General features: G+C 45.5%; 1 protein-coding gene across 2 annotated transcripts in view; it reads right to left on the reverse strand.

Annotated features, from left to right (window-relative positions):
• The window catches only part of TENT4B (terminal nucleotidyltransferase 4B), a 134,694-nt gene extending 121,538 nt beyond the window's left edge, over window positions 1–13,156 (reverse strand). The window contains exon 1 of one of the 2 annotated variants that reach the window (XM_082270885.1): window positions 12,247–13,156. In XM_082270885.1, the coding sequence (XP_082127011.1) occupies window positions 12,247–12,710 (464 nt within the window). In that variant the 5' untranslated portion in view covers window positions 12,711–13,156. The remainder of the gene's footprint in view (window positions 1–12,246) is intronic. The other variant, XM_082270886.1, reaches the window with a different exon arrangement.
• Window positions 13,157–17,086: the final 3,930 nt, after the last annotated feature.

Raw genomic sequence — 17,086 nt, forward strand, 5'->3', positions numbered from 1 at the left:
GTCTTTGGGATATAGGCATATATGAGTGCTGCCAGCATTCCTGCAGAGGTTGAAAGGGTGGGGGGGGGGGGGGTCAGCCTGTCAGTGCTCAGAGCATACGTCGCACACTGCATCAAATTGGCCTGCATGGCTGTCGTCCCAGAAGGAAGCCTCTTCTAAAATATGATACACAAGAAAGCCCACAAACAGTTTGCTGAAGACAAGCAGACTAAGGACATGGATTACTGGAACCATGTCCTTTGGTATGATGCGGCAACCAGGTGAGGAGTACAAAGACAAGTTTGTCTTTCTTACAGTCAAGCATGGTTGTGCGAGTGTCATGGTCTGGGGCTGCATGAGTGCCGCCAGCACTGGGAAGCTAAAGTTCATTGAGGGAACCATTAATGCCAACATGTACTATGACATACTGAAGAAGAGCACGATCCCCTAGCTGCGGAGACTGGGTAGCAGGGCAGTATTCCAACATGACAACAACCCCAAAACACCTCCAAGACGACAACTGCCTTGTTAAAAAAGCTAAAGGGTAAAAGGTGATGGACTGGCCAAGCATGTCTCCAGACCTAAACCCTATTGAGCATCTGTGGGGCATCCTCAAACGGAAGGTGGAGGCGCGCAAGGTTTCTAACATTCGCCAGGTCCGTGATGTCTTCATGGAGGAGTGAAAGAGGATTCCAGTGGAAACATGTGAAGCTCTGGTGAACTCCATCCCCAAGAGGGTTAAGGCAGTGCTGGAAAAATTGGTGGCCACACAAAATATTGAAACTTTGGGCCCAACTTTGGACAGGTTGACTTAGGGGTGTACTCACTTTTGTTGCCAGCGGTTAACGGCCGTGTCTGGAGTTATTTTGAGGGGACAGCAAATACACTGTTAATACACTGTTATACAAGCTGTACACTCACTACTTTACATTGTAGCAAAGTGTAATTTCTTCAGTGTTGTCACATGGAAAGAGAATAATAAAATATTTACACAAATGTGAGGGGTGTACTCACTTTTGTATATATGAGTGCCAACATAACTGCATGTTAAATCAATATAATGTTTTGGGGGGGGGGGGGGGTATTTGGGAATTTTTTTAGGTACTCTAGCAACAGGCCAACGCATATCTTCTATAAAACATTCCACGTTTCATCTATACATACATAAAAATAAAGACAACTGGTTGTTATAATGGTAACATAACTATAGGTAACCCTTTATATTAAAAACTTAAAAGTGATTTTTTTTTGCAGTCGGTTTTGCACAGAGTAGCATGGATCGCCCCCCAATCTCGAATCTCTTTGCTGCTCCTGGCCCCTCTCTCCTATCGAGTGCCCCCACAGCAAGCTATGGGTGCACCCAAGCCATTCATTTAGACCTGAAGCTGCCGTTCAGCCCCATCCCCTCTCTCTGTCTCACTGACTTTGGCTCCAGCAGCTGTCAATCAATGGCACTGTGACTGTATCCGCCAAGCAGCAGAAGGAAGAGTCACAGGACACCCGAGGGACTAGTGGACATTGCTGGATAGAGGGGGCACAGGTATTAGGGGTGCTAGGGGGGGGGGGCTGCTACACACAGAAGGCTTTTTATCTTAATGTATAGAATGCATTAAGATAGAAAACCTCCCAAACTTTACAACGCCTTTAAATGTCACTTCAAGCATAGTTGCATCTATGTAGAGGTCAATGCAATGTGCACATTGTATTCTATCAAAAAAAAAAAAAAAATATTGCACCAATTCTACCTGCAAAAGGAAGAGATGTGCCCGGGGGGGGGGTAAACACGATATGCAAAAAAAGGATTAGAACAAGACTAACGTTTGCCTTTTAACATACAAAAGACCAATGTAACATTTCTGAAACCTTCTGATGTAAAGCAAAAAATTAGGCTTGTTTGACCAGTAAGAGAGTAAAGCTGTGTGTATATATATATATATATTATTATTATTTCAGGTACTTGTATAGCGCTGTCAATTTACGCAGCTCTTTACATATACATTGTACATTCACACCAGTCCCTGCCCTCAAGGAGCTTACAATCTAAGGTCCCTAACTCGCATACATACACAGTAGGGCCAATTTTTTTTTATACAGGATCCAATTAACCTTTCAGCATGCCTTTGGAGTGTGGGAGGAAACCAGAGTATCCGGAGGAAACCAGAGTATCCGGAGGAAACCCACGCAGGCACAGGGAGAACATGCAAACTCCAGGCAGGTAGTGTCGTGGTTGGGATTCGAACCAGCGACCCTCTTGCTGCTAGGTGAAAGTGTTAACCACTACACCACTGTGCTGCTATATATATATATATATATATATATATATATATATATATATATATATATACATACATACATATACACACACACACACATACTTCAGCTGGCTTTATGTTAAAAAGTCAGACATATTGCAATGTTAGTACAGCGATCTCTCCAGCTGCGCTTTTATGTTTCGACAGGGGGGACTCCACCACACGCCAGAACACATTGATCAGCACTCTCAGCCATTGGCTGCCAGAGCTGATTGGATGTGGATTTTGCAGCATGCCCGTTTGACAAAAGTCAATCAAGAGACCAGCTGTACACATGTATCGAATGTTGGAAGGTTCCTGCTGAACCGGCTGATATTCGGATTGTGTGTACCCAGCTTAACTGAAGACATGTTGGGCACAAACTAAATATAGCATTTCAGAAGAGCCTCATACAAACTGAAGCATCATGGTAGAATTGTTACGGTCTTGGATTGTTCTGCTGCTTAAAAGCCTGGGAAGCCTACAGTTATCGAGTCAACAACGGGTTTAACAAAAGAAAAAGGATTTGATGTCCCCAACCACAATCGATGTAGATGGGAGAATCCCACCTGCTAAGTCTTTGTATTCTGACAGCAGGGAGATTTCCCAGACACCAGAAGACACATGAACTGAAAACACCAAAATTAGGATCCCAAGACAGCAACGGAGCCAGCACTGGAGGAACCAAATGTCAAACACCCTGAAGAAAGGTACGCACCAGGGAATGTGTGGCCAAAGGTTGTTGAAAGAAGACCACCAAAGCTTACACCTGGCCCTTGATGGTACTCAAGTTCAATTTCTGATTAACCTATCGTTGAAGGAAGGTCAAGATCCAAGCCACCTTGAAGCAGCAAGGAAGAACCCCAAGAGACTCACACCATGCAACGTACATCTTTCACGTACGATGGTAGATTTTTTTCTAGAGGTAGATTTCCTAGCTTTCAACAGTGTAGGAAACACTGACTCAAGTAAACCCCTATCCTTCGGCAACTGGCATTCAACAGCCAAGCTGTCAAAGCCACCAACTGTAAAGCAGGATGGAAGACTGGCCCTTGGGACAGCAGATCCTCCTTGAGAGGAGATGCCAAGGAATGTCGGCGACCAGCAGCACCTGCGTATTAGTCTTGGCAGAAGCTTGAGAGGAGGGAAGGTGTAAATCAGACGATACTGCCCGAGCCACCAACCTCTGAACCTTTCTGTTGAGCCGAGACGCCAAATCAACCTCAGTGGTGCCCCACTGGAGACACAGCTGATGAAACTTTTCCAGATGAAGGGACCACTCCTACTGCTAAAACACCTGCCGACTGATGTAATCCGCCTGTCAATTCTCCACCTCAGAAATGTGTAGGACAGAGAGGCCTTAGAATGTCGGCTACCTCCAGAGCCGCCAGGACACTTGTGTCCCCTTGATAATTGACATAAGCCATGGCATTGTCTGATTTAATGTGTGCTGAACAACCTGAAGACGAACTGTCCAATGATCCAGACACAGTCTGATCGCTCGGAGTTCCAAGACATTGATTGGGAGTCTGGACTCTTCCAGAGTCAAGATCCCCTGAGCAGAATGCTTGCTGAGGATGCCTCCCCAGCCAGACAAGCTGGCATTCCTTAATCCCGACTAGGGAGAAAAAAATAAAAATAAAATATGAGTGGCTATAGCAGAGAGGGAGTATACCCCCTGAGACTGCCCATGGGTATAGCCAGAATTCTTTTCTACCTATTGTCCTACTCATGTAGGCGGCAGTATAACTCTATGGTTATGAATATCAGGAGCTGTGTCCCTCAATGAACAAAAGAGAAAATGTGTTTAAGGTTCTCCATTGTTTACTTTTTTTAAGTTCAAATTTAGTATAAAACTCTCCATGCTCAGAACTGTGAGGAAGAAACATCATTAATAAAAATTACAAAAAAGGACCACATTCAACCTTGTGAATGATTTATGTGTCTCAGAAGCAAAAAAAAAAAAAAAAAGGTATAGGACTTTTCCAGGTGCCACTTATGAGTAGAACATATACAAATCTGTTTTCATTAACAATAACTATTTTCATATATTTCTCTTCAAGAATAATCTATATAGATTAAAAAAAGAATTCTGTTGCAAGGGAGCTTCACCATGTTTTAACATATTGAAGCTCCTTTGCAACAAAACGTTTCCAGTTTGTTGATTTGATCCCACCACACTTCTCCTTTACACAGAAGCCTGCAGTATGGAAAACCTTGCGATTCAGGTAAGTTAGCTAGAAAATTACCAATACTGAAGCCAGAAGACAGACGCTAAAATCTAATGAAAATCAAGAAAACTTGGTTCGGTCAGTAGATAGTATGAGCTTCATAATACCAACTAATTAAATCTACAGAGTTAATCTTCCAGTGTACAGTAAGGTTAGATTCACACTTTTGCGTTTCGTGCATGCAGAGTTTGCTCTGGCACAGCAACCCATACATTTGAATGCAGTTTTGTGCACCCAAAAACATGATTTACACACGGTTCCTGCCCCCATGTGAACAAACAAGGGTTTAGCCATAATCCAGCACTGATGCCAAAAGGAGTCAAAAAACTGTTCTAAATGACACACTGGACCAAATATAATCCAACAATTTCCTGAATCATTCTAAAAGCATTTTAAGTTCTCATGCATGAAAAAGAAAATAAATATAGACCAAGACCTTATTTTCACTTCCATTGAAGCTAAACATTTTTTGGATACAGTACCAAATAATTAACCTCTAATTAATAGAATCCAATGTCCTGCTGGCTTTAATTTACTGTACAAATCCTCTTCAGCAAAACCAGATAGACAGACGGATAGACAGAGAGGTGATCTTCTGTTGCTGTGGGGATGGAGGTGCAGCAGCAAATGTTAATCCTATCATTCACCCTCTCGTCCCTCTCCTCTATTTACACAACACCTTGTATTTTCACAAAATGAAAGAGGAAATCCTGACATGCATTTGCCCCTCCTCCATCCACAAAACATCTTCTATTTTGTTAATAGTCGGAGGAAGAATAAAGGGAGGGCAAAAAACTGGACCTCTTTACTGTCAGAGCCGCTAAACCCTGCAGCACCACAAGATCACCACTTGTATTATTATTACTGATGACAGGGTTTGTACAGTAAACAGCAACCAGCCGCACACATGATTCGCTTCCTAACAGGCAAATTTGACCAATGCTGCATCCCCCCCAAAAACATTTTAATAGAGTTCGGCTTAACTGACCAGCTACTAGGCTGCATTTACACAGGAGTAGCTTGTAAACCAGCACAAACTCATTTGATTCTGCGCACGTTCACAAAACTGGAAAAGAAAAAACACCAACGTCAAGCTTGCAGTGCCATTCATTGTTACCAGCACCCCAAATGTGGCAAGAAAGAAAAAATAGCACAGCAAAACATGTGGTTGAAGAAACACATGAAGTTCGACGTTCAGAAAAGGTGCATGAGCTTGTTTGCCGCTTTGGTAATGGCTGCCCAATGCATAAAGCACATTAACAAAAAAATGCTACACAGTGTGAATGGGGCTCATAGCCAACTGTACAGGGCAAAGTAAAAGATTCAGTTTATTGCCCAGCTTCTGCAGCAACACATACTTATGTTCCTTTACTACCCCTTTACTACCCCAACTGCTGACACAAAAATACCACCAGGTAAGGAGCATGTGACCAGTGGCGGCTGGTGCATGAATTTGGGGGGGTAGCAAAACCAACAGCCCCCCCAACCCCGTGGGACAGCCGGCAAATACACCATCCCTGTTGGAAGGCCGGCCAGTAGTCAAATCCGGAGGCCGGATGCATGGATGGAGGGGCGGTGCCCCTGCGCCCCCAATGGACGGGCTGCCACTGCATGTGACACCACTCCTGCTCCCATGTAACAGTGCTGGTGCTTGCCAACACAAGAGTTGGGGAAAGTCCTCACTCCTGTTTAAAGAGGTTGCAAACCTCCAAATTTTTTTTTTTTTAAACGAACACCTGAAAGAAAAACAAGCATACTAGCTCATTATGAAATGCTTACCTAAGAACGAAGACCCGAAGTGCTGACCGCTCACCTATCTCATGGGTGACATGTTGTGTTGCCCTTCTTCTGGGTTTGAGGCATTCGGCCATCTGATTGGCTGGAGCCGCGACGACGTCACTCCTGCGCATGCGCACGGGAGCCGACGGTGACGGCACAGGGCTCTGAAGGAACGGCACGAGCGGCCGTTCCTTCAGAGTGCATGCGCCAGTTATGTCACTGGCTGCATGTAAGGTAAATATCTCCTAAACGGTGCATGTTTAGGAGATATTTACAGTACCTATAGGTAAGCCTTATCATAGGCTTACCTATAGGTAAAAGTTGCAGAGGAGGGTTTACTTCCTCTTTAAGCTTTAGGTCTATGCTGGTCAGAGATCCCCCTCCCTCCCAATTGGCAAATGGAGTGGAAGGGGATGCGAGGATAAGCTTCTTCAGTGACCAGTTTTAAAGTGAACCTGTCCTGTTTATGAAAAAAAAATATGTTACCCCAACAACCTGTGAAGTCTGAGCGTAAATTACCTTTTTTTAACTTTGATTTTCATGGTATTTTAATTGCTTTTTTTTTTTTTTTTTTATATAAATAGCAGATCTTTGCATTTTGATGCTAGGTACGCTTTAACATCTAATAAAACCACCAGAAATGACAGGGCTCAGGACCTCTAAGTAATCCAATATTAGTTCAAAGCTCCACTATAGGGTATACTGTGAAAAAAGCCCAAGAGGTTCTGACTGATCTCAAAGAATCATTTATTGAAGCCACAGTAGTAATAAAACCATAAAAATCAAAAGTAAAAAAAGCAATTAAAATGCAAGACTGATAAGTGACATCTTTCTACACTGAAAGATAACTATCCTGTGGTCAAAGGAAGATCTTATGTCTGTAAACCTGCTTATTCTTTGATACTGTTAACTTGCTTGGAGCTATTATTTTTTTTAAGAGTGCATGCACACCTACAAGGAAATTTGTGGAGCTGGAGGAAGACTTGGGTCCAATTTAGGAGCTAGTTGAAAGATATTTCAATATTTACAGAGGATTTTCAAGATAGCCTTATATTTACAGCCCATTCAGACTGGTGCGATCCGACTTCGTGGGGCGACCTGTGAAGTCGCAGTGCACAGCGTGCACCGTGACTTCGGCACGACTTGCAGGGACTTCACATAATGGAAGTCTATGCAAGTCGCTCCCAGGTCGCCCCAAAGTAGTACAGGAACCTTTTTCTAAGTCGGAGCGACTTGTGTCGCTCCTATTAGAACGGGTCCTGTACTACTCAATGGCGAGTGACCGACCGCGACTTGTCAGGCGACTTGGTCGCCTGACAAGTCGCGCTAGTCTGAATGGACTCTTATTATATCCCAAAATAAAACTGTACTGCATTTAATTATGGAGCATGGGATTTTTTTCTTTAAAAAGTTGATAAAAAGGTGCGTTTCTCAAATGCTTCTTTACAGCTACCAACTGACATCACTTCCAGTGCCCCAGGTCGCCACGATCGCCTGATGCAGACAGCCCCTCCAACCAGGCTAGCAGACACACGGGCGCACACACTGGAGTCAACGAGGAGCGAGGAGCTATTGATCCTCCACCAAAGCCACTATGACTAGTAATTGGAAGCACTTGCATTTTACATTTTAATTGCATTTTAGTTACCGTGTCTACAAAACTAGGGTATAGATTTAAGTCATATATATATTTTTTTACTAGTAATGGCAGCAATTTTTAGCGGGACTAAAACATTGCGGCAGACAGATCGGACACCTGACACTTGAGGGGACCAGTAATATTACTACAGTAATCAGTGCTAAAAATATGCACTGTTACTGTACTGACAATACCAGAGAAGGAGTTAACACCAGGGGCGCTCAAAGGGTTACGTGTGCTCCTAGGTAGTGCTTTCTAACTATGAGGGATCGACTCACTGTATGAGCACAAAGACCTGCGTTTCCAATTAGGAGGAACACAGGATCCCCGTATTCATCTCTGACAGAACAGCAGTCTGCCTTATTACACGAAGCAATGTACAGGTATGTGGTTTCGTGTAACAGAGCCGACCTGCGGCAGTTAAACTACTGCGGCTGATCGCCAAGTGGTTAACATGTATTAGCAGTTGAATACTTCACCACATATGGCCAATACATTAGAGAAAATCTTAAAAATTCTAACCACAATTTAAAGTTGAAATCTGTTCATGGCAACATATTGGAAAAAAAAAAAACACACCTTTCAACCAGATTCAAACACCACACTCACATATAATCATTTGAGAATGAAGGCATGTCTAGGCATTTTGTTTTACATTTTAAATAGCGTAGTAAAGGGTTCAATCCCCTGCCAGGTGTTTTTTTTTTCCTTTCCCTGTGTGCCACTGGTGAAGTTTCCCTTGTCCCAGAGAAGTAACACGAAGTGAGAAGAAAATCTTCCAAAGTGAAATCTCCTTTTGTGATCAAGGTTTTACATAAATAAAAATAAATAAAAGCTGTTCGTTTTAAGCACCCCTCAGCTATAAATGGTTTGCATCGTAACTTATACAATTGCAGGAACCCCCCCTCGACAAAAACAGCCTTAGAGCCGGTTCACATTAGCGCGACACGACTCCTTACTACTTCGGGGGCGACTTATGCATTACAGTGCACCACAACTTCAGAGCGACTTGCAGGGACTTCACATAATGGAAGTCTATGCAAGTCGCTCCGAGGTCGCCCCAAAATAGTACAGTCGCTCCTATTAGAACAGGTCCTGTAGTGGTCAATGGACTGCGAGGGAGCGCGACTTGTCAGGCTGACATGTCGCCTGACAAGTCGTGCTAGTGTGAATGGGCTCTTACAGGCCAAATCACCAGGGGAAGGATGAAGGGGAAAAAAGATAAATAAATATATAGGAATACTAATGAAGTCATCACATCCATATCGAGGAGAGCAGTCCACAGGTGCAAATTATGGTGAAGCATGCACAAGATATAAACATTCAGTGCTCTTCAATGTGCTGGTAATCCTCCACACAGTCTCATTAGCATCTCACCTCACACTTAGCCCGTGTCACCAGAGGGGCTAGTAAGACACAAACTATAATGGCATCCCAGTCTTAGTCTGTAGGGTTTAATATTGAGTTGGCCCACTCTTTGCAGCTATAACAGCTTCAACTCTTCTGGGAATGCTGTCCACCAGGTTTAGGAGTGTGTCTATGGGAATGTTTGACCATTCTTCCAGAAGCGTATTTGTGAGTTCAGGCAAGGTGGACAAGAAGGCCTGGCTCGCAGTCTCCGCTCTAATTCATCCCAAATTCTATTGGGTTGAGGTCAATACTCTGTGCAGGCCAGTCAAGTTCCTCCACCCCACACTCGTTCATCAATTGTCTTTATGGACCTTGCTTTGTGCACTGGTTCAAATGATTTGGTGAAAGGGGGGGGGTTGTTTTTCAGGAGTTGGGCTTGGCCCCTTAGTTCCTGTAAAGGAAACTTAAGGTGTCAGCATACCAAGACATGTTGGACAATTTCATGCTCTTAACTTTGTGGGAACAGTTTGGGGATGGCCCCTTCCTGTTCCAACATGATTGTGCACCAGTGTACAAAGCAAGGTCCATAAAGACATGGATGAGTGAGTTTTGGAGGGGGGGGGGGTAACTTGACTGGCCTGCACACAGTCCTGACTTCAACCCAATAGAACACCTTTGGCTTAAATTAGAATCGGGACTGCAAGCCAGGCTTTGTCCACATCAATGTCTAATCTCAAAAATGTGCTTCTGGAAGTGTGTATGGTCACATACACACACACACACCTAAACCTTGTGGACAGGCTTCCCAGCAGAGTTGAAGCGGTTATACCTGCAAAGGGAAGGCCAATTCAATATTGAACCCTACAGACTAAGACTGGGATGCCGTTAAAGTTTGTGTGTGTGTGTAAAGTGCAGGCGTCCCAATACTTTTTGTAATATAGTGTATGTTTGCCTTTGGGTTTATTACCATTTTAAATGTTTCCCAAAACCATTACATTCAAGGCATGCTGTGAATGATAACAGTCAAAGTTGCTTGTGCTCTTCACCGAACTGTCAAACCATCAAATGGCTGGTGTCCATCCAGCTCCCTTTTAAAACAATCCACTGAGCTTGCCTGAACCAGTTCTTTAGGGAGTCTAGTCCCAAATTTTCACAGCTCTTACGGTAAAGAAGCCGATGGATATATTAGGTAGGTTTTCATAACAGTTTTAGTAACTCTAAAGTTCTTTGCACAAAGTTTGTGACATGTATGGTCACCCTCCTACATAGTAAACGCAAATGACGTGACAGATCATTCCATTTTAAGACACTCAATTTCCCAGGAATGGTGTAGTGGTAATAGATTGAGCAGCTAAGTCCTCCCATTACACTACGATGATTTAACAGATGTCATCAAGCAATAGACACTATAGCCTCATACACACGGTGACAATAATGAATGATCTTCTGTTTTTTTTTTTGCATGCTAGTCTCATAATGAAAGCCAATAATTTACTAAAGTTACAAGGTACCAGAGAACACAAAACTTCGGAAGTGACGTCATTGGTGTATTGTATTATTTTGTTTCCGAGTATGCATGGTCTTCGGATTTTTTTTTTTTTCAGATTAATACTGTACGAAAAATCAAACCTTCTGGTATTGTATGAAAACATTTTTTGTATTTGTCCCTTAGGATAATTTTTTATTTACTAGCATGATCCGCTCTCAAATGAAGGGTACTAACAATCAGATTATCGCATGATAATTTTTTATTTACTAGTGTGATCCACTCTCTAATGATGGGTACTAACAATCAGACTATCGCACGATCGCTTCAAAAGAGGTGTCTTTCCTCCAATTTTCTGATCGTGTGTACTAGTCATATAGCATGCCTTATCAGATGGGAGAGAAATTGTGTGACAGATAAGGTCAGCTATAGATTACAGAATTACAGATTGCTGGGATCATTCCATTTTGAAACTCAACTTTATCAGGGAACAGTGCATCATGAATGGATTGGTAGGCCCTCAGGTTACACTCAGATGATCTGACAGATGTATTTAGCGGTATGTCATATCTTTATGGGGACTCACCCTATGACCTTCTCGCTGTAATATAATTTAAGACATAACTTGGAAGACTTAAATAAATGTTAGTGGATAACACACCAGCAGATTTCCCAGGGGTGGTGTAGGGTAAAGAATGAATGAATGGTCAGGTCCTCATATTAAACTCAAATAATCTGACAGATATGATCAGCTGTATGAATATGCCATGTCTTTATGGGAACTCACCCTACGACCTTGTCATTGTAATGTAAGACAGATCCTGATTTCTGCATGAGCATCAATAAATATACAAAACGCTATAATACATGTCAGTTGAGAACAGTGATCACACACCACCAAAACCCATCTGTCAGATCAACGGGCATGTCCAGGGGCGTTGTAGTGTGATCAGGTTGGTAGGCCCCCACATGAAGATCTGGTGGCAATCATGATGCTGAACATGTGATCAGTTATAACATCAGCCATTTGACAGCACGACAGCTTGGACGAGAGCACAAGCAACTGTGAGAGCTATCATTCACAGCATGCTTGGAATGAATGGGTTTAGTACCCCTTTATGAAAGGTCAGTTGATCACACTAGCAGACCCCATCTGTCAGATGAGCAGGTTTCCCCAGGAGTGTTGTAGTGTAAAGGGTGAATGGACATACATTCCAATGATGTGACAGATGATAGGCTGGCTACGTCATGTCTTCATAGGAACTTGCCCTATGACCTTGTCACTGACAAGGTAAGACTCCATGTGATTTCTGGGTAGACAGCCATTACTATATGGAAGATATGAAAGTTGACAGCAGTGATCACACTGTCAGATCAGCAGGTCTCCCCTGTGCTGGGGTCTGGCAGATGTGATGGTCCTGTATGATAAGGGGGGGGGGGGGTGTAATAAAATGCCCCCCCCCCCTCTATGGAGTGTGACAGATGACTCACCCAATGACCTGGTCGCTGTAGTTGCGGCTCTTCCATGGAGTGCCGGTGTAGCCTCCTCCGGTATTGCAGGGTGCAGAGTTGAGCAGGCTGTAGTTGAGGCCGAAGGTGCTGGCTTTGTTATCCCGCTTCCTCTTGTTTCGGTTGGTGTGATCGTTCCTCCAGCTCCCGGGAGGGCTCTGGTTCTGATTGTTATTGGAGGTCTCTAGCGGGAGGAAGTCTCCCTGCTCGCACAGCGCTGGGGTGGCCGGCATGGGGGAGGCCTGGGCCGAGCCGCTGTCCCGGTACATACTGGCCTCACCGGCCGTGGAGCTGGCGGAGGAAGATCCGCTGTGTGCGGGGGAGGCCGGGCTGTTGTGATTGAAGTAAAGGTTCCTCAGGCCTTGCGTGGTCTCCCAGATCTGCATCCACAGGCTGTTAGATGGGCCGAGCTGCTCTGGCTGGAACCAGGCGATCCGAGGATCCATCAAACGGAGCCTGGGCCCCCCGATCCGCCTCTCTCCCGCCGGGGTTACCCCGGCCTGGATACTGCCTCTCCCTCCCTCCCCCCCGGCCTCGTCCCGTATAACGTCCTTCTACGGCTCTTTACAACGGTCCGTTACCTAACGCCCTCGCTAATGAACGTCCCTTCTCCTCCCGGCCGGACACCTCTCTCGTGTACTATCCGCCCCTCCCCCTGATAGGTACTCCGGGTGTCACCACACCACACACCGATTAAAAAAAAAGAAAAACTAAGTAAGGAACAAGTCGGCTGCTGCTCTGCGTCCAAAGGCGTCGCTGCCCGGTCTCCCAGGCCCTGGAGCTTTAAGGCCGCTGTACGTATGGGGGTCCCATGTTCACCCGTGCTTTTACTCCGCTGTCACATCGGCCACAGCAATGGCGGCTCCTCCCTCCTTCGTTGCTTCAGCGCGCATGCTCCAACCTACAGCATGCGACTCCGCCCACCCCCATAAGAGCTGATCGCTACAGAGCCGCTGCCTTGACGTTGCGGTCTTCTCCCTCTCGGTGCTGAGCCAATAGCGCTGCGTGGTGGGCGTGATTCCAGTGATGTCACGTGGCCAAGGTGCATACGAGATTTAAAAGAAATGAAACAAGTGTAAAAATGTGCAGCATGAGGTGGAGGGTGACCTATGTATCACTATGGACCTCGGTATGAGGTAGAGAGTGACCCATGTATCACTATGGACCTCGGTATGAGGTGAAGGGTGACTTATGTATCACTATGGACCTCAGCATGAGGTGGAGGGTGACCTATGTATCACTATGGACCTCGGTATGAGGTAGAGAGTGACCCATGTATCACTATGGACCTCGGTATGAGGTGAAGGGTGACCTATGTATCACTATGGACCTCAGTATGAGGTGGAGGGTGACCTATGTATCACTATGGACCTCGGTATGAGGTGAAGGGTGACCTATATATCACTATGGACCTCGGTATGAGGTGAAGGGTGACCTATGTATCACTATGGACCTCAGTATGAGGTGGAGGGTGACCTATGTATCACTATGGACCTCGGTATGAGGTGAAGGGTGACCTATATATCACTATGGACCTCGGTATGAGGTGGAGGGTGACATATGTATCACTATGGACCTCGGTATGAGGTGGAAGGTGACCTATGTATCACTATGGACCTCGGTATGAGGTGAAGGGTGACCTATGTATCACTATGGACCTCAGTATGAGGTGGAAGGTGACCTATGTATCACTATGGACCTCGGTATGAGGTAGAGAGTGACCCATGTATCACTATGGACCTCGGTATGAGGTGAAGGGTGACCTATGTATCACTATGGACCTCAGTATGAGGTGGAGGGTGACCTATGTATCACTATGGACCTCTGTATGAGGTGAAGGGTGACCTATATATCACTATGGACCTCGGTATGAGGTGGAGGGTGACCTATGTATCACTATGGACCTCGGTATGAGGTGGAGGGTGACCTATGTATCACTATGGACCTCGGTATGAGGTGAAGGGTGACCTATATATCACTATGGACCTCGGTATGAGGTGGAGGGTGACATATGTATCACTATGGACCTCGGTATGAGGTGGAAGGTGACCTATGTATCACTATGGACCTCGGTATGAGGTGAAGGGTGACCTATGTATCACTATGGACCTCAGTATGAGGTGGAAGGTGACCTATGTATCACTATGGACCTCGGTATGAGGTGGAGGGTGACCTATGTATCACTATGGACCTCGGTATGAGGTGGAGGGTGACCTATGTATCACTATGGACCTCGGTATGAGGTGAATGGTGACCTATGTATCACTATGGACCTCGGTATGAGGTGGAAGGTGACCTATGTATCACTATGGACCTTGGTATGAGGTGAAGGGTGACCTATGTATCACTATGGACCTCGGTATGAGGTTGAGGGTGACCTGTGTATTACTATGGACTTCGGTATGAGGTGGAGGGTGACCTATGTATCACTATGGACCTCGGTATGAGGTGGAGGGTGACCTATGTATTACTATGGACCTCGGTATGAGGTGGAGGGCGACCTGTGTATTACTATGGACTTCGGTATGAGGTGGAGGGTGACCTATGTATCACTATGGACCTCGGTATGAGGTGGAGGGTGACCTATGTATCACTATGGACCTCGGTATGAGGTGGAGGGTGACCTATGTATCACTATGGACCTCGGTATGAGGTGAAGGGTGACCTATATATCACTATGGACCTCGGTATGAGGTGGAGGGTGACCTATGTATCACTATGGACCTCGGTATGAGGTGGAGGGTGACCTATGTATCACTATGGACCTCGGTATGAGGTGAAGGGTGACCTATATATCACTATGGACCTCGGTATGAGGTGGAGGGTGACATATGTATCACTATGGACCTCGGTATGAGGTGGAAGGTGACCTATGTATCACTATGGACCTCGGTATGAGGTGAAGGGTGACCTATGTATCACTATGGACCTCAGTATGAGGTGGAAGGTGACCTATGTATCACTATGGACCTCGGTATGAGGTAGAGAGTGACCCATGTATCACTATGGACCTCGGTATGAGGTGAAGGGTGACCTATGTATCACTATGGACCTCAGTATGAGGTGGAGGGTGACCTATGTATCACTATGGACCTCTGTATGAGGTGAAGGGTGACCTATATATCACTATGGACCTCGGTATGAGGTGGAGGGTGACCTATGTATCACTATGGACCTCGGTATGAGGTGGAGGGTGACCTATGTATCACTATGGACCTCGGTATGAGGTGAAGGGTGACCTATATATCACTATGGACCTCGGTATGAGGTGGAGGGTGACATATGTATCACTATGGACCTCGGTATGAGGTGGAAGGTGACCTATGTATCACTATGGACCTCGGTATGAGGTGAAGGGTGACCTATGTATCACTATGGACCTCAGTATGAGGTGGAAGGTGACCTATGTATCACTATGGACCTCGGTATGAGGTGGAGGGTGACCTATGTATCACTATGGACCTCGGTATGAGGTGGAGGGTGACCTATGTATCACTATGGACCTCGGTATGAGGTGAATGGTGACCTATGTATCACTATGGACCTCGGTATGAGGTGGAAGGTGACCTATGTATCACTATGGACCTTGGTATGAGGTGAAGGGTGACCTATGTATCACTATGGACCTCGGTATGAGGTTGAGGGTGACCTGTGTATTACTATGGACTTCGGTATGAGGTGGAGGGTGACCTATGTATCACTATGGACCTCGGTATGAGGTGGAGGGTGACCTATGTATTACTATGGACCTCGGTATGAGGTGGAGGGCGACCTGTGTATTACTATGGACTTCGGTATGAGGTGGAGGGTGACCTATGTATCACTATGGACCTCGGTATGAGGTGGAGGGTGACCTATGTATCACTATGGACCTCGGTATGAGGTGGAGGGTGACCTATGTATCACTATGGACCTCGGTATGAGGTGAAGGGTGACCTATATATCACTATGGACCTCGGTATGAGGTGGAGGGTGACATATGTATCACTATGGACCTCGGTATGAGGTGGAAGGTGACCTATGTATCACTATGGACCTCGGTATGAGGTGAAGGGTGACCTATGTATCACTATGGACCTCAGTATGAGGTGGAAGGTGACCTATGTATCACTATGGACCTCGGTATGAGGTGGAGGGTGACCTATGTATCACTATGGACCTCGGTATGAGGTGGAGGGTGACCTATGTATCACTATGGACCTCGGTATGAGGTGAATGGTGACCTATGTATCACTATGGACCTCGGTATGAGGTGGAAGGTGACCTATGTATCACTATGGACCTTGGTATGAGGTGAAGGGTGACCTATGTATCACTATGGACCTCGGTATGAGGTTGAGGGTGACCTGTGTATTACTATGGACTTCGGTATGAGGTGGAGGGTGACCTATGTATCACTATGGACCTCGGTATGAGGTGGAGGGTGACCTATGTATTACTATGGACCTCGGTATGAGGTGGAGGGCGACCTGTGTATTACTATGGACTTCGGTATGAGGTGGAGGGTGACCTATGTATCACTATGGACCTTGGTATGAGGTGGAGGGTGACCTATGTATCACTATGGACCTCGGTATGAGGTGGAGGGTGACCTATGTATCACTATGGACCTCGGTATGAGGTGGAGGGTGACCTATGTATCACTATGGACCTCGGTATGAGGTAGAGGGTGACCTGTGTATTACTATAGACCTCTGTATGAGGTGGAGGGTGACCTATGTATCACCATGGACCTCTGTATGAGGTAGAGGGTGACCTATGTATTACTATGGACCTCGGTATGAGGTGGAGGGTGGCCTATGTATCACCATGGACCTCTGTA

This window comes from Pelophylax lessonae, assembly GCF_965119305.1.
Source record: "Pelophylax lessonae genome assembly, chromosome: 10".
Classification (NCBI taxonomy): Eukaryota; Metazoa; Chordata; class Amphibia; order Anura; family Ranidae; genus Pelophylax; species Pelophylax lessonae.